At 43.0% G+C, this 23,528-nt stretch overlaps 1 protein-coding gene across 2 annotated transcripts; it reads left to right on the top strand.

Moving 5' to 3' along the window:
- The first annotated feature begins 1,454 nt into the window (after positions 1 to 1,454).
- SLC35F2 (solute carrier family 35 member F2) lies at positions 1,455 to 22,950 on the top strand. Of its 2 annotated transcripts, XR_008820345.1 has the most exons (9): positions 1,455 to 1,716; positions 8,031 to 8,206; positions 8,751 to 8,878; positions 14,112 to 14,271; positions 15,925 to 16,081; positions 16,869 to 16,921; positions 17,591 to 17,745; positions 20,287 to 20,473; positions 21,593 to 21,725. XR_008820345.1 is itself a non-coding variant. In XM_056329390.1 (8 exons), exons 1-8 carry the CDS (start codon positions 1,580 to 1,582, stop codon positions 21,809 to 21,811), a joined length of 1,185 nt encoding a protein of 394 aa, XP_056185365.1. In that variant the 5' UTR covers positions 1,462 to 1,579; the 3' UTR covers positions 21,812 to 22,950. The 2 variants fall into 2 exon arrangements, 1 of the variants encoding a protein (XP_056185365.1); XM_056329390.1 differs by lacking the exon at positions 20,287 to 20,473 and having other exon boundaries at positions 1,462 to 1,716; positions 21,593 to 22,950.
- Positions 22,951 to 23,528: the final 578 nt, after the last annotated feature.

Raw genomic sequence — 23,528 nt, 5'->3', positions numbered from 1 at the left:
GATAATAGTACCACAGCTGTGGAGCTCAGATATGATGAAATATGCAGGGTCTGATAGTTCTGCTTCTATTATACTTACTGTTACTTTAGGTTATGGAGAATTGTGACCAGCATGACCTAACTTATAACTATCACAACACTGAAACTAATTTTGACAGACTGATTTCTTGTGGGAGTCACAGCAGGATTTTTGTTGGATTGGGAATTCAAAACTAAAAAAAACATAAACTATTCTGTTACACAAGCGAATAAAAAACCAATGAAATATCAATATAATATAGAAATTGGTATGTATATTATAAACATAAAAGTAAATTTATGAATGCCCTCTTAAGACATATAATTATACAGCTTTTATCTCATAGTGACCTACAGCTTTAGTACTACACAATCACAGTCAAAGAGGGGATTTGGGGACCAATCCTCCACCGCGTAGCCAGCACCTTAGTGGATAGGGCTTGGCCCTTGGGAGGTGGGATACTAAAATTCACCTTCCTGCTGAAAAGGGACTACCAGGCACATGGAGTTATGAAGGTGACCTGAAAATGGCAGAGTAATGCCTCTTATACACTCCAAAATCAAATCCTATGAGGATGAATTTGGGTAATTGCAAGGGAGATAAACACATCTTGAATGAGGGAACTGTGACAGAGAAAAGCATGTCTGAAAAAAGCATTGTGGTGTTGCGGGGAGAAAGATTAAACCGTGGCGCTCTGCAGGGAACAGGTGAGGGTAGAGAGCAGGAGTGTCTTGTGGCAGAAAGGATGACAGCATAGCCAGGACAGTGACATACTTGCACCAACAAAAGCAGATTACCCTTCCTGGAGGCACTTCTGGGATTTAATTCCACCACGTGTGACATATAGAGAGCATCATTAAAAGTGTGAGCTATTAAAAACCCCACCAGGGTATGCAAAATGCCACCAGGTTCTGCAGGTGAGTTTGTCTGCGATGTGGGTTAAGACAAATGGGACGAGGTGAACTCTCAGGCATGGGTGTCATCAGCAAAAAGGTGGGAGCTGAAGCATTAGAGGCAGAGGTGCCCAAGGCTGTGCACAAGGCTGGGAGAAGTTAAAATTTCAGGGTTTAGAGTAACTTTGCTTCATGTAACTAGAAGCTGAGACCCGAGCTGCCTGCACACGAGGCCAGCTGCAGTCAGGCTTCCGCAGGTCCTGGGGGTCGAAGCCTGCGGTGGGGCCGGGGCCAAGGCAGTGACCCGCAGCCAGGGCACCGGGCCGGGGCAGCTGCCCGGAGGCCCCGCAGCCCGCCTGAGCCGGACAGCAGGGACGTGAACTTCGCCTTGGCGCTCCCGGAGCCGCCCTGCGCCGCTGCTGCTCTGCGGTGCCCCCACCTGCGCCCAGCGTGCGCAGCGGGGCCGGGGCTCGCCACGGGAGAGGAGCATCCCGCGGCAGGCAGGAGAGCTCCGTCCCCCCGCCCCAGGACCAGCCCTGCCCCTCCTGGGGGCGGCCTCTCGGCGGGCACAAAACCGGGCTCGGCGGCTGCTGGGGAGCGTGGTGCTTCCGTCCCGCCGCCGCCGTTGCCGCGCCTCTCTGTCGCTCTCGGCCGGGGCAGCGCCGCGCATGGAGGCGGCCGCTGGTGGGGCGCCGCCGCCCGGTGCTGCGGCGGCCGCTGCGCCCGGGGCCGAGACGTCTGCCGGGGCCGCCGCCGCTCCTCCGCGCCGGGTGCTGGCGATGCTGGGGGCCAAGCTCTGCACCTGGTGAGTCCCCGGCCGCGGCCCCCCGCGCCCCGCCAGCCTCCAGGTGGAGCGGGGCAGCGCCGGCCTGGCGGCGGGGGTCCCACTCCCGGCCGGGGTCGCTCCCCGCTGGAGGGAGGGGGGGAGGGAAGGAAGGGGGATGCGATCTGTCCGCGCTGGGCGCGTTGGCCGGTATCGCGGCCAGGGATGCGGTCGCTTATCTGTGCCGGCGGGAGAAGCCGTGTGGCGCCCGGCCCGGGGCCAGCGCCGCCGCGGGGGGCCAGCAGGGAGCGGGCCGCGGGGCTGAGCGAGCCCCGGATGCTTCGGGGAGCTCCCGAGGCCGTGCCCCGGCCGGGATGCGGCGGCAGCCGGGAGGGCCGTGGCCGCTGGGGCGGGCTGCCGGAGCGGGGCTGGGCGGCCGGGCTGCTGCGGCACACAGCCGGGCGGCCCCTGCCAGCGCTGCGCTGCGAGCGCCGGGACAGGCCCTTCAGCTGAGCGTAGAGTTAGGGTGCCATGTGTCTGGTTTTGTTGAACTGTGAGTGTAATCTCGCATATTCGCAAATGCTCTTGAGCTTTGGGTGTGTTTTTTCTTTTTTTAGTAATTCCGGCTTACTGTTTTTCTGTTTTCCTGTTTTTTCTGTGCTTTCAGCTATTCGCTGTTTTTCTGAACTTTTTATCTATTCTGTACTCTTGTTCTTCGCAATGATGTTGATAAAAGTTGTGAGGGGCAGAAAAGATAACAGAACAATATAGTAGAGGTGAGGAGGTGTGGAGTCCAGAAAGACCAATATCCCCTTTCCTTCCATCCTTGAATCAGTTTAGGAGAGAGACCTGTTCAAGTGTATCACTTAAAATGTGAGCACATGGAAAACTCGAGGGAAAAAAAATCTGCCAAGATGTGCAGGCGTTGCATGGTGTCCCAAAGCTGGTACTTGGAAAGTGCTGCCTTTCATGAGAGCAGAACTACCTCCTCTGGCTTCCAGCCTGCAAGAGCTGCCATTCACTCAGAGCATCAGTTTCCATCTAGGAAAAAAACCCCAAAAAAATCCATGCTCAGAAGACTTTTTTTGGGCTCTAGATTTGGTCTTTAATAACTATGGCATCAGATATCCTTGGCTGACAAATATGAGATGCTGGCTGGCCTGCCGCTCAGAAGCTGGAGCCTGGCGACTGGGCTGCATGGAGCTGTGTGCTGGTCAAGCAGAGCCTGGTTCGGCAGATCAAAGGCTGCCTTTTGGTTATAAGATTTTTTCTCTTCTTCAGGCCTCCTGCCTGTCAGGAATGCCCAAAAAGACAAGTTAGGAACGTGTGGAACGGTTCAGTAACCTCACCTGTGCTGGCAGTTTTGCCAAAATGTTGCCAGAGGGCTACACTAAGGGAGTCTATTGATGGTACTTGTAAGGAAATGAAGAACCCTCACTGACTTCTGTGAGGTGGTGTCTGAGATGCTGAGCTGATATTTTTTTCTTTGTTTTTCCCAGGTGGCTGGAAGCTCAGCCACTTCAGTTTTGTTAGAGGCCTTTCTGAGTCGTAGGAAGGTTTAATACTTGTATGTAATAACAGATTATTTTTTTAGTGAAACCAGTAGAAAGTACGCTTTCTGATTCTTGAAACTAAACAAGTCTGTCTTATCTGTTTCTTACCTTTTACAAATTAAATTGACTTCCATTTCAAAGCAGAACAATGAAATATTAACTTCTGAAAATGTAGTTCTTAAAAATACTTTTTCCTGTCCTAAGTTATCTGCTAATCATGTTGGAATATGGCTTCAGTCTGTCCCTGCATTTTCCTTTTAACTACTCCCAAGAAAATGTGAAATAATTCAAATGAAATGGTCTCCCCCCACACCCCAAATCAGGAAGAGTTCAGTAGTTAAAGCTGTGCAAGTAAACTGTCTACATGAAGAGCCTTGCCAGGCTTTGTCTGTGTTTAACTGGTGGTGTAAATACATTTAATTTTTGAAAAGCTGTATTTTCATGAAACAAATCACATTAAAATTATAGGATTTGTTAAACAGCCTATAAAATTGTTAACTGTGGGCTTATAAGATTTTTTTCTATTACTTCCTCAGATACAGACTCTGATTTTATTTTCATATCTCGGGGTATTTTTTTGCATTTCACGCAGAGCCAGAGAAAGCCGGCCTGACTTTATCTTGTCAAGAGCCGTACGTTGTTCAGTGTTAGCTTTAGACCAGTGTGTGTCAAACTGTCGTGTTCTAAAAATCCCTAGAATGACTCCTAGCTTTCTCATAGCCATAGATGCAGGTAGCTAAGGCATGGTGGCTGAAGGGAGAGAAGTACTTAGTAGCCAAGTACCAAGCAGTAAAAAAAATAACAAAAAGCCCCCAAACTATAAAACTAAAAGGCCATTTCAGACCACTTACCTTGCGTCATCTGAGAGTCCAGAGTGGTTTAGTCCTTACCAATGCATTAAAAAAAAAAGCAGAGAGGATCAAGTTCTGGCATGGAAAATTTAATAATTAATATATTTTTAAAATTATAAATTATTAATAAGAAAATCATAGTAATCAATACCCACGCCAATACTGGAATGAATGGAAACTCATATCTTTGAAGCGTTTCTCCTATAACAAATTGTCATGCAAAATGAAACCAGTAGGATTTAAAGTTTGCTCTCAGCTTTTACAGCAGGTCAAATGCTTTTTTAAATTTGCTGTAGGAATTTAGTGGGCACTGAAATAATAAGGCTGCTGAGCCCACGTTTAATGAGGGTCATCTTACTCTGTTTAAGCCACTGTCTTGCTGCATCGAGCCCAGTGCATTGTGCTGGGAACATGCAATGTGAAGAAATTTATTTTGATACCTTGGCAAATGGTGTGAGGGGAAACCATTGCGGCTGCCTGCTGAGACTTGCACCTGGTGTTGGACGGGGGAGTTAGGGCAAGAGGCTGTAATTTTACGTGCAGATGAGAAGGCTGCCAGAAATGTTGTGTGTTGGGATTCATTTTTTTTAGGGCAGCCTTCCACTGTCGGTGAGTAATATCTTTATATGGTTCCTGTGATCTTAACGTTTTGAATCTGTTCAGGGAAGAAAAAAATCCCTCAATTAAAATAAGAGGGAAAATAAAGAAGGGATTGAGGCAGGATGAAGCCTGCTTGCCTTGTCAGATGCCCTTCAATACTGTAAAAATAAATTCTGTAGGACTGCTGAGACATACATTAACTAAATAGCAGTGATTACTGGTGCAGTAACCCCTAAGCAAACAGTCTGGTAGATTCTGGACCTGCATCTCTTCCCATATGCAAAACCACAAGGAGATAATTCCTGAGGTACTTTAAAACTGGAAAAGAGTAGTTATTAGAAAAGCTGAGGATCAGCTTGGTGGAGTTATTCCACTGCAAGAGGGCAACCAGGTCTTTCCTGGTTTTTAATGAATAATGGTTGAAGCTGATCAATCGTTAGCAAATTTGAATGGCAGCAGACTCTCCAAAACACTTTTGCCACCTTACTGGAACATGGTCACTATCAGTTTGCCAAACGCTGTGCATGTAGAGTACGGGCCTCTGCTATGGAGAGGGTGCTGTAGTTCAGGAGAAGCAAAGCTACCCCTTGCGTATCATATCCTGGAGGAAAAGGTTTAAAACCTTGTCCCACAGCAGTCTGTGTTAAACGAGCCAGATGCTTGCGGGGTAGTATTGCCTGTGCTTCTGCCTCTCTCTTGCACTGCCTAGGGGGAGGGTGAAGGGGAATTTGCATCCTGGAGAGCAGAGCTTCTGCTAGCCAAGGCAGCTTTAACCTCTCCTGGTAGTGTATTGCAGAGCACAATTTATTTTGTGGCCTACGCAGGCTTCACAGCTTTAGTCCAGTAAAGTTGCAGCAGTTTTGCCCAGCTTTGGCCCCATTGCTGCACCCGTTTCCCAGCTAGTCCAAGCACAGGGTGAGTTTAGTCCAGTAAATTGCTAAAGGCTTGCTCTGTGCTTCCTGGTCTTAGGGGTATGATGAAATATTTTCTGCTACTTTGGAGCAAGAAACTCTGTTTAAATAATAAAAAGTATGGATGTATTTATTTTAAATGCCTGAAACTACATTTTCCATGTGGTACTCGCCGTGTTATTTCTTCCTGGAAATTCCAGTGAGTCTTCTGTTGCCTGACCTCCTGGCAAAGCAGCCAGAGTTCACAGGGATGGCAATGGGCGAGCTGGAACCCCATGCCTGCTTGAGAGAAGAGGTAGTCTCATCCCTGAAATTTTAGTTAACCTATGTTATGTTCTTCTTGGTGGCACCTGATTAAATTAATTCTTTAGATGAACATAAAAAGACATTTCTGCATCAGCCAGAGTTATTAGCCAGAACGTGTCATCATGATTGCTGATTTGTTTGCCAAATAGCAAAATCAAATCTTTGACCAGAATAAAAAGAAATCCAATCGAAGTGATGTGGCTTTAAAGGTTTATTGTCTTTTTTTGTGTACAAATACATATATATATGTGTCTCAAAAAATACATGTATGTACTTTATAGCACTGTTTATGGTTAATGTTCTGCTATAAAGTAGCTGTGATAGATTTCTAGCTGAAACATGGTCTCTGTTGCTTACTTCAACATTCAAAATGCTAGAAATGAGAATGTTCATTTTTTCACACACCCGTTATTCACACAAGGCTGGATAGGACCTTACAAAATTGTCATGTGATACGTGAGTGCTTAATAACGTGAATGTGCATTGTTGCTGGGATTGGCAAGGCAAGCTGTAGCAAAACGTGAGGCTTGAATCTCTTGGAAGTGCAGCATGGCTGGACTTTGCAGAGATTTGCTGTCTCATCACAGTAGACTTGGGAGAGAAAAATGTGCCTAGCAGCATTTTGAATGTCAGAAGAGCTTTGGTGTCAGGCTGCACTGAAAAGAGATTCATGCAGCTGAATTAGGATCCATGCAAAGGTGTCTCGCTCATCCCATATGACTACGATTGTAGTTGGCTTTAGCACCCCTGAACGCACCCTCCTTGTATCTGGCAGCTGGATTGCACAGCGTAGCTGGGTGAGCTGGTATTTATTACATTAAAGTCACCCACCTTGGGGACAGCAGCCGGTGTTGCTGTCGGGTGGTGTGCCTGGCATGTGGGTGCCCTGCCAGAAATCATCGGGCAGCAATGTGGGCACAAGGTAGGTGCAGAAGCCTCATGGGTTGCTTTCTTCCCTTGCTTGATTACTTTGAGTAGGAACAAATAAATCAGTTGTGCAGACAGTTAGTCTCGCACTAAAGCCTGAAGAGTAAACAAATTCCATGTGAACTTTGCCGAGCTGTACAGACACCACAGCACTGAGCCCCTGTCACTATGTACTGTGAGTATGCAGTAGAGGCTGGGGTGGTACAAATCTGCACAGCTCCACTGTCAGGAAATAACAGCAAGCCAAAAGATACACAGCAATCTGTGCATACTCCTGTTTGCCCAGGAGCATCTGGAATAGTTCACTCTGTATTAGGTGAAGTACAGCTACTCCAAGAGCGTGAGTGGGTTTTTTTTTCCCTCCCTGGCTGTGGATTGGACTCCAAAGGAGTTGTAAATGCTGACATGATCTGTGGCCAAAATGTGTTCTTAACTCCTTCCTCAATTACAGCAGGAAATGATTGAATATAGCAGAAAGAAGCCACAATAAGTATTAATTATAACAATTCTTACTTTAAGAAATGATTTTTTTTACGGTGAGAACAATCAGTCACTGGAACAACCTCAAAGGTGTGGTCGAGTTGTCATCGCTGGAGGTTTTCAAGATGTGACTGGACAAGGTGCTAGATAATCTCACTGAGGCTTCCTTTCCCATGAAAGGTTGGACCCAGGTGATCTTTGAGGTCCTTCCGACCTGGGCTGCTCTGTGATTCCATGCTTAATGTTTTTGTTTTCGTTAGCACTGCTCAACTTAGGGTCTCAGTTCACTTTCAAAGGCTCAGGTCTCGGAAGAGCCTGAAGGCACTTGTGCCTTATCTCCGTATTGCAGATTTCTATTGAGCAGAGTCAGAATGGGATTCTGTGGAGGACGAAGGATTTAATTCAGGCATGTGGCCTCTCTTGATGAGAATAGTTCGTGCCATGGGTTTGAGCCTGCCCAAGTAAGCTGCTTGAGGATCCTGGCAAATTATCACAGTCTCCATCAGTGGTGGTTTGAACTGGCCTGACTTCTTATATGGCTGTTACGAGGTTAGACTGTATCTTCTGGGTAGACAAACTCCTGCTTACCGGTAAATCAAGCAACATTGATAGGGAGTAGAAGAAGAATAAAGTGTCAGTCTAAAAAATTGCATTTTCCCTGTAGAACTATCAATTTTTTTTAAAATCTTGAATGTTTAAGCTTACTGTGTTGTCTTTTATATTCACAGGCATATTTTGAAAACGATAATTCTCGGCCAGATGCTCTCCTTGTTTATCTGTGGGACTGCTGTTACAAGCCAGTACCTAGCAGAACAATACCAAGTGAATACTCCAATGTTTCAAAGTTTTATCAACTATTCTTTGCTTCTTCTAGTTTATACAACAATGCTGGCATTTAGGACTGGTATGTGAAATATGGGATGGGAGATTCTGGTTCATAATTTCTTTTCCTCTTCTACATTTTCCTTTCATATTTTGAAACTAAAGAAGTCAATAGTTGTCCTGTTTTTTTTTTTAAAGTTCCTGCTGAAATTTCTGCTTTGTGATAACACATGAAAATTAATTTCACAGGTTACATGAGCATTTAATTTTATTTGAATTCATATCTGTTTAAAATTACAGGCTCTTTGGTTTCAAGTCCTATGTTGTATAAGGGAAAATAGGCTTTGTTGTAGCAAGCTTCTTTACCAAAGGCTATTTAATATTCCTCCTATTTACTCTTTAAACAACTCTAGTTTGTGGTTTTTTTCCTCGTGGAAGAATTTCTGTGCTTTTCATTATTTGCATTGTCTACTCTCAGGCTGCATTTTGCTGTTATTGTATCTTTCTTAAGGAGGGGCAACTGAAATTGAACAGCTCAGTATTATCTTGCCTTTTAAAAGCATAAATCCCTGTGCAACATTTGATTGGAAAGAAATGCATATTGATTGCTGCTTTCTTCTAAACAGGCAGTGACAGTCTTTGGCAAATTTTGAAACAGAGGTGGTGGAAGTATATTTTTTTGGGACTGGCTGATGTTGAAGCCAATTACATGATTGTAAAAGCCTACCAATACACGACCCTCACAAGTGTGCAGGTAAGGACCCATCTCTCTTTTTGAACTGTTGTTTTTATTACAGTTTTGGACTAGTTTCTGAAATTAGATTCGTAGGACAGACATGAAAGCTATTTAAGCCTGAAAAAAATTTCCAGTATCTATTTTTTCTCTGCAGTACAAGGAAGAGCATCCTGCATCATGAATAACATTTCCAGGAAGCAGAGAAAATTGGCCGGTATTGCTTAGTGCCAGTTCCTGAGTTGAAGTGTAATTATTTTGATAGAAAGCACTTCTAAGAGTTTGTTGACAGCCACTCAGGTTTTTCTCCAGACACAAAATAAAAATTTATGACCAGATAACACTCTGCGCAGGATGTTGCTGACAAGAGCAAGGTAGATCTCTTGCCTAGTCCTAGAAGCTGTGGGAGATGTTTTGAGATCTAACCCCACATGTGAAGACATACTAGTGTTGCTGACCACGCAGGGAGATGTTTTGAGATCTAACCCCACATGTGAAGACATACTAGTGTTGCTGACCACGCAGTGAGGGACCAGCCCTATGGCTTTTGGATGTGGCAGTTCAGTTCAGGCCCCTTTCTGGAACAGATGGAAGGGAACTCAGTGTGTCAGGCTCCTGAATTGACAGTAGACATCCTCTGCAGTGCTGGTGCTTGTTGCTGTGTTGCTGCGCTAGGAAAAATCTTGTGTTCTGAAATAGTTCTACAGGCAGGAGGGCTAAAGCTGGGGTTTCGTTGTCACCCTATGCAGACAAGCTGCTGGAAGAGTTAGTGCCTTCCTCCTGCCTCCCAACTGCATGCCTCTGAGCTTACATAGCCAAATCCCTTGAGAAAACTGTCCCAGGACAGTTTGAGCAAAGTCAGAGTAAACCCTGCCGCTTGCTGGGCTATTGGCAAGCTGTGTCAGGCCCAAGTGAGCTCACTGTGTGGCTCCACAGCTGCTGCTAGAACAAGGGAGAGGCCGGTGCAGAAGCGAGAAGGAGGAGGCGGAGGAAGTGTGTCTGGGGCTGTTGCCAGCCTGTGCCAGCTCTTACCAGTGGTGTATCTGTGGCTGGGGTCATGGACTCACTGAAAAAAAAAAAACCAACAAAAAAAAAGTACCATACAGAATTGGCTGTTAGTTGGAAAGGAGTGTTTAGATGTCAGTGTTTTACAGAGTCAGACTAACAAGGGTTAATATTTAAAAGAATTACTGTAAAGCAATAAACTCCTGTGGTTGGGGCTCCCTTTAGCAGGCTGCAGTAACTTTTCGTTGTTACTAAAGACCAGTAATGTGTGCCTGTTGGAATACCACATTTCCACTTCATACTTGTATTATGAATCATTAAGCCTCTAATTTCCATACAAATAATGCCTAAGAAGTTAAAGCTTTAAGTGACATGTTTCAGTCTCAAGATCAAGTTAAGCTCATAATTGACACTGTTTGATAATGTACTTTACAGCTGAAAAAGCCAGGACTTTGATCCAAGTTCTCAGAAGTGGTAAAGCTATTCCCATGATTGCTTTCATAGAGACTTTTAAGAAGGAATAGATAGAGCAGGTTGTCCTGTCCAGTTGCCAAGCTCAGGCATTTGCTTGACCCTTTTTCCCATGTGGTAACTTTCAGACTGATGCTGCTTTGTGTCAGTTCAGTAACTGCGGATTTGTTGGAACTGCCTGTTGCACTGTTTCTTGCACATTCTCTGAAGGCACTAGTTTCTCACTGTTGTCAGTAATGAGATACAGGACAAAAAAGAGCCTGTGATTTGCTCTAGTACAAGGCATTTGCTGTCTGTCAGTAGCAAGCATTTCTGCAGCTACATCAGAAACCGTTGTTCAGAGCACCCAGCCTGATGGCCTGTCTGCAGTACTGGCTGTGAGTGGGTGCCCAGGGAGCATGGAAGCAGTGCAGGGGTGTGTGGCACCTTCCTGAATACAGGGTAATCACTGTTAAAATGCTGGCTTACTGGAGCTTCAGCTCCATCCTATGAAACTGATCTTCAAAGCTCTCTGAGCTCAGCAAGGAACTTCCATGTATTTTCTCACACATGTACACAAAAGCAGAGCTAATTTTCCTTTAGTTATAAAATACCAGCACTGAATGGATGGGGTTGGGAGATTTTTTAAGGAGATATTGGGGATGTTGGGATGGCAGCTCTCATTTCTTTGTAAGTAAAAAAAAATACGTTGGTCCACAACTGAACTCTTCCTGTTTGGCTGCAGCTGAGGCAATGCCAGTGAGACTCCTTGCTGCTGGTGTCCTTCTGACTTGTGGCAGGACTTGACTGTGCTGCTGTTTGACCACATTTCATAGCAAAATCCAAGCAGCCTAGCTGTGGTTTCATGTTGTTAACATGTTATTGGGCACAATTAGTATTTGCTCTGTAGGTAATTTGAGTGGAGTATTTTATAGGCATCTATTGACAGAATATCAGCTGATGGAAGAGTGTTAACCTCAACAGGAGAAAACACAGGATGAGCCCCTGGGGCTCAGCTGGAGGCTGCCCTAAGGGAGCCTTGTGGGGAAATGAACAGGATGAGCTGTGAAGCTTTCTTGCTCACAAAGCTGTCTGGAGCTGGCAATTATAAGCAAACCAATGACCTCCAACAGTCTATGATAATTTATTAACCTTGTATTAAAACATCATTTAATAATTTACTTGCCCTACCTTTAAAACCTCCTGTAAATTGTGGCCAAAGCCTGGCTTGAGTGAAAACATTTTTAAATCAAATCACCAGGTTGTTTTTTCCCCTGTGAAAATTCAGGCTAGAATAAATAAGATGAGTTTGCTGAGGCTCTAACTGGCAATAGCTATCAGTACTGCAATACTGCTGTTTATGTCATAAAACCTGAATAAATACATACTACTCCTGTAAATGGTTTAATTGACACAATTTATTGTGATGTTACATCTGCTTTGCACCTCTTTGAACTTGATCCTGTACAGAAGAGTTCTGTAACATAGTAGATGGAGGGAAGGCAAGATACCAGTAGTTGGAAATCAGATTTCTTCTGTCTGTAATTGAGGGTAATTGTCCCCTGGAACAGATTACCAGGGTGTGTTCTTCATTGGCTGGTGATGAACCTACTCTAACCATCCCTCTAACCAGGATGCTGTAGCTCTACAGTATGTTATTGGCGTGGATGCAGCAATTCCCCATCTGGTGTTACTGAAAGAGCTTCTGGCTCATTATGTACTACTCCCTTACATGCTAATTAAGAAAATTTTTTAAAAGGGTTTTCTTCCACTCTTTGGGTTGCAAAGCTGCTTAGAGGTTGGAAGGCTGTATGGTAAAACCTTAATTAACAGGGAAGTGAAAGCTTGCTTACTAGTAGAAGTGATGTCTACTACCAAGGGGGTAAAAAGTTCGCTTTCTAATGTTTGTAATATTTCCTGTTACTTGATACTAGTCAAAACAGTTAGATTTTGAGGAAGCGTTAGGTTTCTCTTGAGCCTAGACTAAAGGTAAGGTAGAGGAAATGGCCTGTGACTAGATAGAAACTCAGAGCATGGTATTTTTCAGTAAAGCAAAGTTGTATTGAAATCTGTGGTATCACATACTAGGACTTGTGTGGTTGTAATGTCTCATAATACAGCCTAGACAAGTGCTTCTGCACTTTACAAACAGACTTTACAAACTGGACAAGCTGGACGCAATCCAAGGAGCAAAGACAAGTAAAGGCACTGTTAGGGTTTAATCTGTAGTAACACTCCCCTTAATGCCATGCTTGTAAGACTGAAGTCTTATGTAGTTATGAACAAGTAAAACCGGACGTAGCATGAAAGTCTTACGACTTTGGTTAAAACCCTTGGGGACGACGGCTGAACTAATGGAAGTCGGCACAGAAGAAGCCTGCAGTGGTGCACTTAGGCAGAGGCTGGCAATGAGCATTGAGGACTAAGGGCTCTTGATTGTAATGATTATGCCCCAGTCCTGTTGACCTGGACCAAGTACTTTGTAGGGCCTTCAAGAGGCCAAGTTTTAAGGAATGACATTTGAGAGTACTTTGTGAGTAGTCTTTGGAAGGCTGACTATGTGTTCCCTTATAAAGTTTCATGGCATTCTACTGAGGCAGGTCAAGAAAATGCACCTTTTTTTTTTTCCTCCAGACAATTTCAGAAAAAATAATTTTGTTGAACTAAATATTAAACCAGTTATGATTAGCTCTATGTTCTTGGTATTATTTCATTCTTCTAGAACACTATGCCCATCTTATGCTGCAGCATGTTTTTCTGTATTAAGTACACAGCTAAGTCTGGATACTTGCTGTGGTAAAGGAGAATGGGTAGCAGATGGGTGGATCTTAACAGCAAGGCAAAGATACGTAGGATTTTAGGAACATAAAGGGAGGAGATGATAAAGAAGGGAAAGAAAAGTCAGTGTCAGTGCTTATCATGGAGTGCAGACATCCCTGAACCATAGCTGTTCAGTCTGCCTGGGGGAGTGTCTGCAAACACATCTGAAGTGCTTTGGAACTCCACCTGTGCTTCTCTGCTGCTGCGGCATGGATGAGTTAGAGTGGGTTACCTGCTTCTGACTAATTGAGAGTCAGTTCTACAGAGTAATGAAAATGTGTTGGTGGCTTGTACATGCTTTTGTGGGAAGCTGGAACATTGGAAGGTGACTTTAGGAAAGCTGTTCTTCCCTTCCTATCTTCCTGCTACCAATTTTGCACATGGCTTCCAGCACATGTACTACTTTTTTTTTATTAGGATCCAGTTGGGGGAGGGGGAGAAATCAAAACCAAAACTGCAGAGTCAGATTCTTGTCCTAGTCACTTCAGTGTAAAATCACATTACTTGTACCCTTCAATAGTTCCACATTTTTGCTTTGTGTGCATGGAGCCCTAAATTCTTATTACAGATTTGAGGAGGAGTGAAAAGACAGAACCTGCTGGGGGAAAAAGGAAATGTAAATGAACCACCTCCTTGTATTGGCGTCACGTGGAGCAATGTGGTTTCAGAGCAACATCCTAGCATTTATTTGTGAAGCTGTGAGATTGATTAGATCCATCATTACAAGAGTCTCTAGATCAGTGCTTTCCTACCAGGAGAGAGCGGACCCCCACCCCAGCTCCTCCTTCACCTGCAAAATGCTTTTAATGGTAAAATGTGAGTGTGACCACTCTTTCAAACGAATCCACTGGGGTTGCTTTGTGACTTTCGTTAACATCTGATAGAAACGGAAAGTAAGAGCCTGTACATTTGCTTTCAGGGCAGTGCAGCTGAGATTTGGAGTGGGTTTCTAATTCAAACCATTTCTCTGTACACACAGCTGCTGGACTGTTTTGGGATTCCTGTGCTGATGGCTTTGTCATGGTTCATTCTCCGTGCAAGATACAGGCTGATTCATTTTCTTGCTGTTGCCGTCTGTTTGCTGGGTGTAGGAACGATGGTGGGTGCAGACATTTTGGCAGGGCGGCAGGACAGCGAAGGTAAGGAATCCTTTATTGTGGGGGGGGAGAGCAGAGAGATGGCTCCCATGGTGGGCTAATTTGTAAAGGAGAAAGAAGAGCAAATGCAGGGGGGGTGGATATAGTTTTATTTTAAAAGAGGAGAAGGCACACTGCTATTTGTATTTCTTGTCCTTTGAGAAGATGGTGGCTGCGGAGACACTGGTTTTATAGGGAGCTGTGGAATTTCTTTGCCTGTAGGTCTGGATTATTTTTTTTCTACCTTAAAAGAGAAACAGTTGTGTTAAGCTTAAATTTTGCTGCTGTTCATCAGACCTGATGAAGGGCCTCATTCTTGAAAGCTTGTTCACTTTTACTAATAATCTGAGATGGTCTAATAAAAGATGCTGCTTCTCCTTGCAAACCCTGCATTGCTTACATGGTATAAGCCTGCTGGCAGCCAGACTTCTCTGATTTGCAGTTTATGAGCACAAATAGCAAATAAAAGGTTACTCAGCAGCAGCCGACTTCCCTGAGTTATCTTTGGCAGACCCAACAGAAATGGTTCTTGTATCCCCAAGGCCCACAGGTCACAGCCTGGAAAGCAGGGGCTTACTATGGGAGAGCAGGAGGAGATGTGTGTAGGATGCCGGGATTCCTGGGATCTCCAGGAGGGAGGCTGGGCTCTGGGGACCAGGATCCAGCCAGGTGTAGATAACGGCAGGTCTTGTCTTCTCTATGGCAGGTGCCTGAATCAACCCATATCACAGCGATTTTATTCTGAATAAGAATTTTGAATTTTCACAGTCAGAGAGTATGAGGCAAGGTAAACTTCTGGGCATTGCCTTCAGCAGGCAGCATAGAGCTAAGCCTGGTTGGTGTGATTTTTGGGGCCTTACTATAGGCAAGACACCAAGACAATCTGAGGTTTAGCTTTAATGCTATGTGGTACAAGTATCTCAGTCGTGAAGCAGAAGTCTTATTTCCCTGAGGCTGTAAGACAGTTGTGCTTTATTTGCTGACCTGAATATCCTTACTATTGCTTACCTTCATATTTCAGACGTATTTTCTTAGTGATTGCCAGCTGGCTCAGGGAAGGAAATCTTAAATCAATTCAAGGATTTAAACAACAGCGATCCTTTTGCTATTTAGCTGATGCATAATGGCATTTACTTGACAAGTGATTGTATCATAGGCAGTCCCATTTGCACAGTATAAATAAATTGCAGCAGAACACATGATACCACCCATCTGCAGCCCACTTAAGACCCCTGTGATTAACCTGAAGCTGAGTTCAAGTCCCGCTGAAATCGATAGACTGATTTTAGCAAGACTTGAATCAGGCCTTACTGCAAAAATGGGGTCAATATTCAGAAGGGCAGAGAGCATCTGTAACCAGGGATTTTCTCAACTCCCTACAGTGCCTAAGGATTGGACCAGACTACACAGCAGTGGCTTGGTCAGGATAAGGTTTAAATACCAGGTTTAGTTCATTCCAGACTGCAGGGTGAGCAAGTAGCAGAGACTGTGCTCGAACACCAAGGCATTGGTCTGCACACACAGGAGATGTTTCCTTTCCCCTTACCCTGGGAGGCACTAGGAAGAGATGTTAGAGATAAATTTGCTTGTCTTTTTAAGGAAAGTTAAAAAGTGTTTGCAGCATTACCCTTATTGTGGATTAATATTTCTGTACAGGTAGTGACGTGGTGATTGGAGATGTCTTAGTGCTTCTTGGTGCTTCTTTGTATGCCATTTCTAATGTGAGTGAGGAATACATTGTGAAAAATCTGAGCAGAGTGGAGTTTCTAGGAATGGTGGGCTTGTTTGGGACTATTATCAGCGGTCTACAGCTGTAAGGATCTAATATTTATTTTAAAACTAATTAAGAATATTCTACAGATGATTGTCTTCTGTGAAATTATGTTATTAAATTAATTCTTCATAATTAATTCTTCTGCATTTGGCCTATATGGGAGTCCTTCCACTTGAATTTCATTTTTGTTTGCTTGTCAGCATCCATTTTATATCCTTTTTGTATGCACTACTCTTACGACAGCAATCCTAAAGCTGAAATCCTGCAATTGAACACGTATGATACTTGGCTGTATTTTTGATTTTGTTGATCTTCATGAGGATGCTCAGTATGCTGAGGACTGTTCGCAGGAATGTATTTCTTAATGGATTTTATCTGTGGAAAAATTTAGTAGATAATCATAGCAGGAGGTCTTCCATATTAAACTTCAGTTTAAAATGAAGCCATGTATCAACCACATTAGGGTAACAGACCACATGCACTTAAGTGTGTCTGAATTTTATGTTCCTTGTTTCTCATCGTTATAGTTAATTATTTCCTCTCAAATAGTATATGAAATAAAACTGAATCTCTGAAGGATGAAAAAGCCTGGGAAGAAGGCGTAAGAATTAAATAAAAGTGCTTTTGACTTTCAGGCCTTTTAATTTTCAAGTCTGTGTTCATGCTTGTTAGATGTTGGGAGTTTGGGTCATTCAATAAATCTTCAAACAAAAAAATAAGGGATTATAAATCAAAATATTTCTTATATATTTTGGTAATTAAATTCTCTACTTGAATATGATTCTTTTTTCTTTTTTACTGTATTATATCTTTTCTCTAACTCTAGAGCCGTTGTGGAACATAGGGAGATAATGAGAATTCAATGGAACTGGAAAATTGGTATGTGTATGACAAAATGATGTGCATTTTTACAGAATACTGGAAAATTATAATCATTCAGACTTTGAATGCTGGGATTTTAATTTTCTTTCTCTGGATATTAAGCCATATTCGTATTGTCACAAATTTATTTTCTGCAAACTTTGCAGCTCAGCAAAGAGACAGGGTTCGCAGGATTGAACATTAAAACTTTTGAGCTCAGGCTTTGCATTTTGTGTATAATATGAAATAATTTTTCAAAATAAATTGAAATAAGTAAAAATTAACCTGTTTAATTACAGACATGTTTGGTGTCGGAACTTCACAAGAACATTTTTCTGTTGTCCTTCCTAAATGAAATACTGGAAAAATGGATTTTGTGACACATTTTGACCTCAACAGAACTGTACGTTGTTAAGAAATGTGGCTCTAACTTTCTTCAGTCAGCTGTTACGCTAACTAGGAAAGAACGAGAACTTTCTTGTATAGATACAGTAATTTTTGCAGTACAGGGGAGTCTTGGGAAAGAAGTATTTCTTCCATGTTTTTCTTGAATTTATGTTTCCATATCTTTTAGGAGACTTTCTCCTAAAAAATAAAATACGTAGTTTTAAGGCATCTGAAGAATATCAGTGTTCTTCAAAATCAATGTTCTGTGCCTTAAGAGTAAATTGTCATCTTGTTTTACAGCATTGCTGTTCACAGTGTTTGCCCTGTGTATGTTTGGGCTGTATAGCTTCATGCCAGTAGTGATTAAAGTTACCAGCGCAACCTCGGTCAACCTGGGTATTCTGACTGCGGATCTCTACAGTTTGTTTTTTGGACTTTTCCTCTTTTTCTATAAGGTAAGTACTTTCATTCTTTCACTACAATTTCAGTTACGTTTTTACTCTAAAATTAGAAATAAAGCATAATGTTCTTAAAAGCCCCTGAGCAATTATTTGCACTTGTACATTTCTTCACCTTGTATTGTTTGTTGTTGGCAGATGCCAATCAAGAGGAATCATACTTAGTTAATTACATGGCATTGCCACATTAAGCAGATAGTGTCTTTCAAACAATTTCACACTTGATGGAATACGTTAAGAGTTAATTTTAGGAGACAGCAAATAATTTCCTGAGGTGTTCAAATGGTAAGAGTCCTTGCTGTAAGCCCTGTGTGGAACAGTGTTGGATTTGGTTCATCTCTCCAAGAGTCCAAAGTGCAGGTTTGAATTTCCCTGTCCTGAAAGGCATTTGGTGGCTGAGAAGGGGACAGTTTGGCTTGATTTCCGGAAATTCGTATTTTCTTTTAGAAGTTTTATCTGTTCATTAAGAATATCTTGGGATAAGAATCAAGCTTTCTCGGCGCTACGACTAAGAGAGTAAAGGAACTGAAAAAAATGCAGATAGATATATTATTTTGTATGCTGTCCGAAAGGCAGTTACTTTTATTGTGCTCTAAAATATTTTTGGTAGTGCCTGTTCAAGCTAAATGATAGTGCTAAAAAGATTTCATGCCACCTTACACTTTTGATCCAGAATCATTTGTGGGAACCTAACTCGTTACAGCAGTTGGAGTAATTGAGTCGGTTGCTTGGTGACTGGAAGGGCTTAGTGGGAAGCTTGTGAATTTCACTTAAGAAATTAATTTGTATTATTCCATGTGGTTGCTTTCTCTTCAGCATTATGGACAGCCAGTAGCTTTTAGGTCAGATTTGTTTCTAAAAGTGAAGGCCAATTTATTTTACAGCACAGAGGTCTGGTAATGGTAGGGTCTGCCAGCAGCTAGATTTTCCTTTTCAAGAGCCTCTTAGCTCAGCTTTCCTCACTGTTTTGAGTTCCAAAATTCGCTCCAAGCTACAAAGCATCCATTAAAAATGAATGTAGGAAGTGAATCATACTAAAAATTTAAAAAATACTTTCTAAGTCACTTCCAAACATGCATTTTGGCATCCAGGTAGCTTAACTCAAGAAATGATTATGAATTTATATTCATCATAGTGAAGAGGTAAGCAAGAACTTTGGAAGGAATATAATAAACTTCTATCCTTCAGGATTTTTAATTTATTTTGGGGTGAGGTTTTCCTCAGAGCAGATCATCTCATAATTGCTAGCTGCAGGGTATTCTTTAGCAAAAAGGAAAAATGAATTGGAGAAGACTTTGGGGTTGTATTAGGGGTGAATTTCAAGTACTTATTAAAATAGGAACTTGCATCTGTGGTTAGAAACAATGAAGTGGTAAAAAGGGGAGTAATGATGCTGCTGCATCTTCAGTAATCTGAGGATCTGAGCTAGCTTAGGAACCAAGAATTGAGGGAGCCTGATTTTTGACGCCGCTTTTAACGTAACACTTAGCAGCAGAAAATCTTATTGCCAAGTTAGCTGTATAGTTTCTTTACCTATGGGGCAAAGAAACCAGGCAGGACATTTCCTGGATTGAAAAGCACCCTGGACTCAGGAATCTACAAACAAAAATGAAAGGAATAGCTCTGTATTCCCCATTACCAGATGATATTTCACAGCAAGCCACTGAGGGCTTGGCTTGGCTAGGCTGTAGAATGGAACAAGCCATGGAGAGCTCAGCGTTGCTGCGGTCTGAGCCTGCTCTGACACGGAAGCAGCACAAAGGTGCAGCAGCTACAGCACAGACCAGGCCCAGGAATTTATGAGGTTTTGACTTGTGCCCAGTGTTTTGCTTATGCACTCAACTTTTCAGCCCCAACCACGTCTAAGGTGAAATGTGAATTTTGCGTGCCTGTTTTGATGAGCTCTTTTTGCTTTTACTCCATAATGAATCTTGCTGTGCTTGTTCCTAATGAGCTCATTGTATAGATCCCTGTAATCCCTCAAGAGATGTTAAAAAAGGTCTTCAAATGCTTTGTTATATAAGCTCCAGTGGAAATCGGTATACTGCAGATACAGACACTAGATGGAGTTACAGTCCTCCAGTAACGTTTAAAGCAGTCTTCAGGCTTGATAGTATGGGGATATAAGCTGCACAGGTACAACTGAAATTGGTGTTTGAAGCATTGAAGTTGCTGCAGTATTTGAAATAAAAAAAAAAAAAAAAAAAAGGAAAGAAACCCAGGGGAAGGATGCTGAGCCTTCCCCAAAACCAAAAATAAAAAGAGCATAGGCCTGTTGGAGCAGCATGGTTAAGGTTCACCTGCGTCCATAGCTGCAGACACATAGGAAGGCCTTGGATGACTGCTACGCTGCAACAGCTTTGGCATCCTGGCTTGGTGACTGTGCATCTGCTCTTGGAGGAATTGGTTCTTAGAGGATCAGAGACACCTGCTGTCTTGTACGTACTGCAAGAGGGAGTCTGGTAGTTACTGCGACTGTCCAGTCTTGCCTGAGCCACATGTCCTTGCATACAAGCACATGTTCACTCCTGGCCTTAGGTTGCATTCTGGAGAAGTCATGCAGGTGCCTTGATCCAGACCCAAGCTCTGCCCATTTGATGGGAATGGGTCAGTCAGGGACCACAGACGCTGCTGCTGCCTCCATCAGGACATCTTCAGATCCTGGTGCTTCCTCCTGTGCAGAGTGAACACGAGTCCAGGCTCCTCCAGGCAAACAGCCAGCAAGGTGAGGAGAGGGGGCACTTATACAAGGCCACTGTGTTTCAGTCTGCTTTTCCTTTTGCGTGATGGTGTGCAAGGGTTTCTAAGCCAAGTGACTGCCAGCTAGGAATTGCAATGCCTTAATTGTAGATGCCTCAGTCTCTTTTGGATCAGAGTCCACCCTCCAGGTCCTACCATTCATTTCATCCAGCTCTGCTGCTTGATAAACTAGAACATGCTTTTCAAGCACATCTAAGGAAGCTAAAGAAGGAGGCTGGAGAATATTGACATTGTGATGTAGGATGCACTAAGTCCTTCATCCTACTGTTTAATCAGTGTGGTTTGGCAAAGGCAATACAGAGGATTTTAACAAATCTGATGAAAAAGTGTTCCTGGCTGTGGATAACTTGAACACTTTGTATTATTGAATTTGGTGTTATGAGGTAAGCATTTATTTTTCTGTCAAGGTGGATGAATCTTGGCAATTGTTGGACTTTTAACAGGGAAGTGAATGATAGTCAATCAAATGTCTGATGTGCCTAAGCAGTTCATACTCTTGCCTCACACCACTCTTAACAGAGCACAAATGCCAGTCCTGTAAAAGGAGCCCCAGTCTCCTCTCTTCAAGGACTTTTGGGTGTAGAGAGCAAACCAGTTTTGGTCCAGTAATGTTTATCTAGCCCTGCAGATGGCTGAGAGCTGTGCGAAGAACCATCTGCTCTGGTGACCTGCAGTAGAATGGAGAGAGTCATCTCTTGTTAGGACCTGTCATATTTGGCTGTGCTGAAGCAAAATTCTTAGGGGTGCAGTGTTTCAACATTCATGTGTGTAAATAACTGTCCTTCAGTATCACCATGTTTATGGCCATTTGCTCTCTGTTAAGATTCTTCTATGTAGACCTAAGGAAACTCCCTGTCCAACAGCGTTGAGGATGAGCTGCGAAGAAAACCAGTCAACAGCTTGAGTCTATCAGTGAGTGGAGCTGTTGAATTTTGATTTTCAGACTTGAATACAGATCACACTGATAATCCTCATTAAAATAATTTTTAAAAGGAAGGATAGCTTTCACATTCTTAAAACAGGGCAGCATTGACATGTTTTTACATCAGACAAGACTTAATAAGTTTATTCTTTCCTCTGCCAGTTTTCAGGTCTTTATATCCTGTCCTTTGTTATCATCATGGTGGGCTTCATCTTGTATTGCTCTACTCCAACTCGGACAGCAGAACCCACTGCCTTGCCACAGCCCAGCAGCACCGGCTTGGACAACGCTGCACTAAAGCTTGAGGAGAACGATAATGAAACTCTGGCTGTGACTGTACAGTTCACAAGAGGAGAAACTGTGGTGGTCAACGCTGATTAAAGAAATGGCAGCATTTCAAAATAGAGCTTTTTTTTTTTTTAAACTGCCAAATTTCCCTCAAATATTAATTAATCTGGAGAATTGTTCTACTGCCAAGGCATATGTCATGCTGCGCTGGTTTTAATGCACTGGATAGACTTTTAAGGCCAGATCCTCAATCAGTGAAACTGTATTGATTTACCCTTGCAGAAAATCTGGCCTGTAGAAGACAGAGTAATATTTATGTGAAGTCTCTGGAAAGTGAGAGACTGTTATTTTTAAATGCTTAATTAACTTAACAGCAAATGTGTGGGGGAAAAGATAAGTCAAAGCAAGCTCCCAGGTCACCAAGTGGAGCAAATATGTTTTATATTGCATTAGGGACCTGAATCTGTAAGATGCTGAAGGCTTCGTGGTTCCCACACCTCTGTGCAGAATACCTTCAAACAGCATCTTGCAAAAGCCACTCAGTTTCTCACAGGATCTAGTTCTGCAAGCCATATTGCATACAGACACCTTCCACGTGCTGGTGGACTTAATTCCTCCACTGGAAGGTTTGCTTCTTACATTCCACCCGTATGTTTGTCTCTTCATATTCTGCACTCTGTTGCAGCTGGGGCTGCTACAAGTATTTTATTTTGAGTTTTGCTAGTAAGGGAAGTTTAAATACGTTTTTAAAATATAACTTTTTATAATGCCTTCTTTTTCTCTGCAGTGGCCTGTTGTTTGGTGCATTCCCACTAGGTGGAGGAGACAAAGTCAGGCCCTTGCTCTGTTCGGTAGGAAGTGAATATTTTTTTCCTGGATGAGACAGCAAAAGGGTTTGAACTGTAGTTCACATCTCAGTGAATTTCTCCCAGAAACAGGACACACTTCTGCAGAAAGACTTGAATAAAATTGACATTTCTTAAAATAATTGAAGCATCTTAGCCATTCCTCATTGCAACAGTAGTGACATAATCTCCAAAACACTTAAGTGCTTTCAGTAGATTCATTGGCAGTTGTCCTCCCCCTCTTCATATTTACAGTAAATGATTAAAAAATACGAGGCTGCAGTTTTAACAGTAGTAAAACCATACTGGGATCTTATTTGGTTTTTTGTACAAGCCTTCTTAGCTCAGGTGTATGAAGTAATAAAAAATAAAGTTTTCAGCAGCTGAAGGCTCTTGGTTTGGTTTTTTTTTAAGCTACAATTTCTTTATTGCCCAAAATGATATTAATTTTACTGATCAAATGGTTGAACTTTGCTGTAAATAGTAAATATGACGTGAATCATGTTGCTTTGATGTCAACGGAGACATCCTGCAGAGTCTGGCATCTCTAGGGGCTGGCGGATAGGACCCACGTTCTAGAGGAAACCTGTGGTGTGGAGCAGATTGTGGAGGCCAGATGAGATGCCCTGGGACCTCTGAAATAGCACCGCAGCCTATGGTTGAGACACTTAATGCTTCCTTGATGACCACACAGGGCCACTGGATTACTTTAAATGCTTAACCTTTACACAGCTAAAACTGGATGAGATGAATCCCAGATGAAGCTTGTGGCCCAACCTGCAGTATGTTCTTTCTGTGGTCACTGTGTGGCATTTCAGCATCTCTGTGGTGGTTGCTAAAACAGCTGTGTGTTGGGAAAGTGCTTTGGTGTGCCTGCACACCACATATGCAGTGCTTCATGAAAATCGGTCTCAGTTTATGCGCCTCAGGAAAAATCGCAGGGCACTTTGCACAGATGGCTACTG

The sequence above is a fragment of the Falco biarmicus genome, chromosome 2, assembly GCF_023638135.1.
Source record: "Falco biarmicus isolate bFalBia1 chromosome 2, bFalBia1.pri, whole genome shotgun sequence".
In the NCBI taxonomy this organism is placed as follows: domain Eukaryota; kingdom Metazoa; phylum Chordata; class Aves; order Falconiformes; family Falconidae; genus Falco; species Falco biarmicus.
This window is presented reverse-complemented; position numbering and strand designations above follow the sequence as displayed.

What these genes read in the sequence shown, in the direction of transcription:
- SLC35F2 (XM_056329390.1), top strand. Translation starts at nt 1,580, where the DNA reads ATGGAGGCGGCCGCTGGTGGGGCGCCGCCGCCCGGTGCTGCGGCGGCC. An exon ending in AGGGCGGCAGGACAGCGAAG is followed by an intron (nt 14,272 to 15,924) that starts GTAAGGAATCCT and finishes ATTTCTGTACAG; the next exon opens with GTAGTGACGTGGTGATTGGA. An exon ending in TCAATGGAACTGGAAAATTG is followed by an intron (nt 16,922 to 17,590) that starts GTATGTGTATGA and finishes CTTGTTTTACAG; the next exon opens with CATTGCTGTTCACAGTGTTT.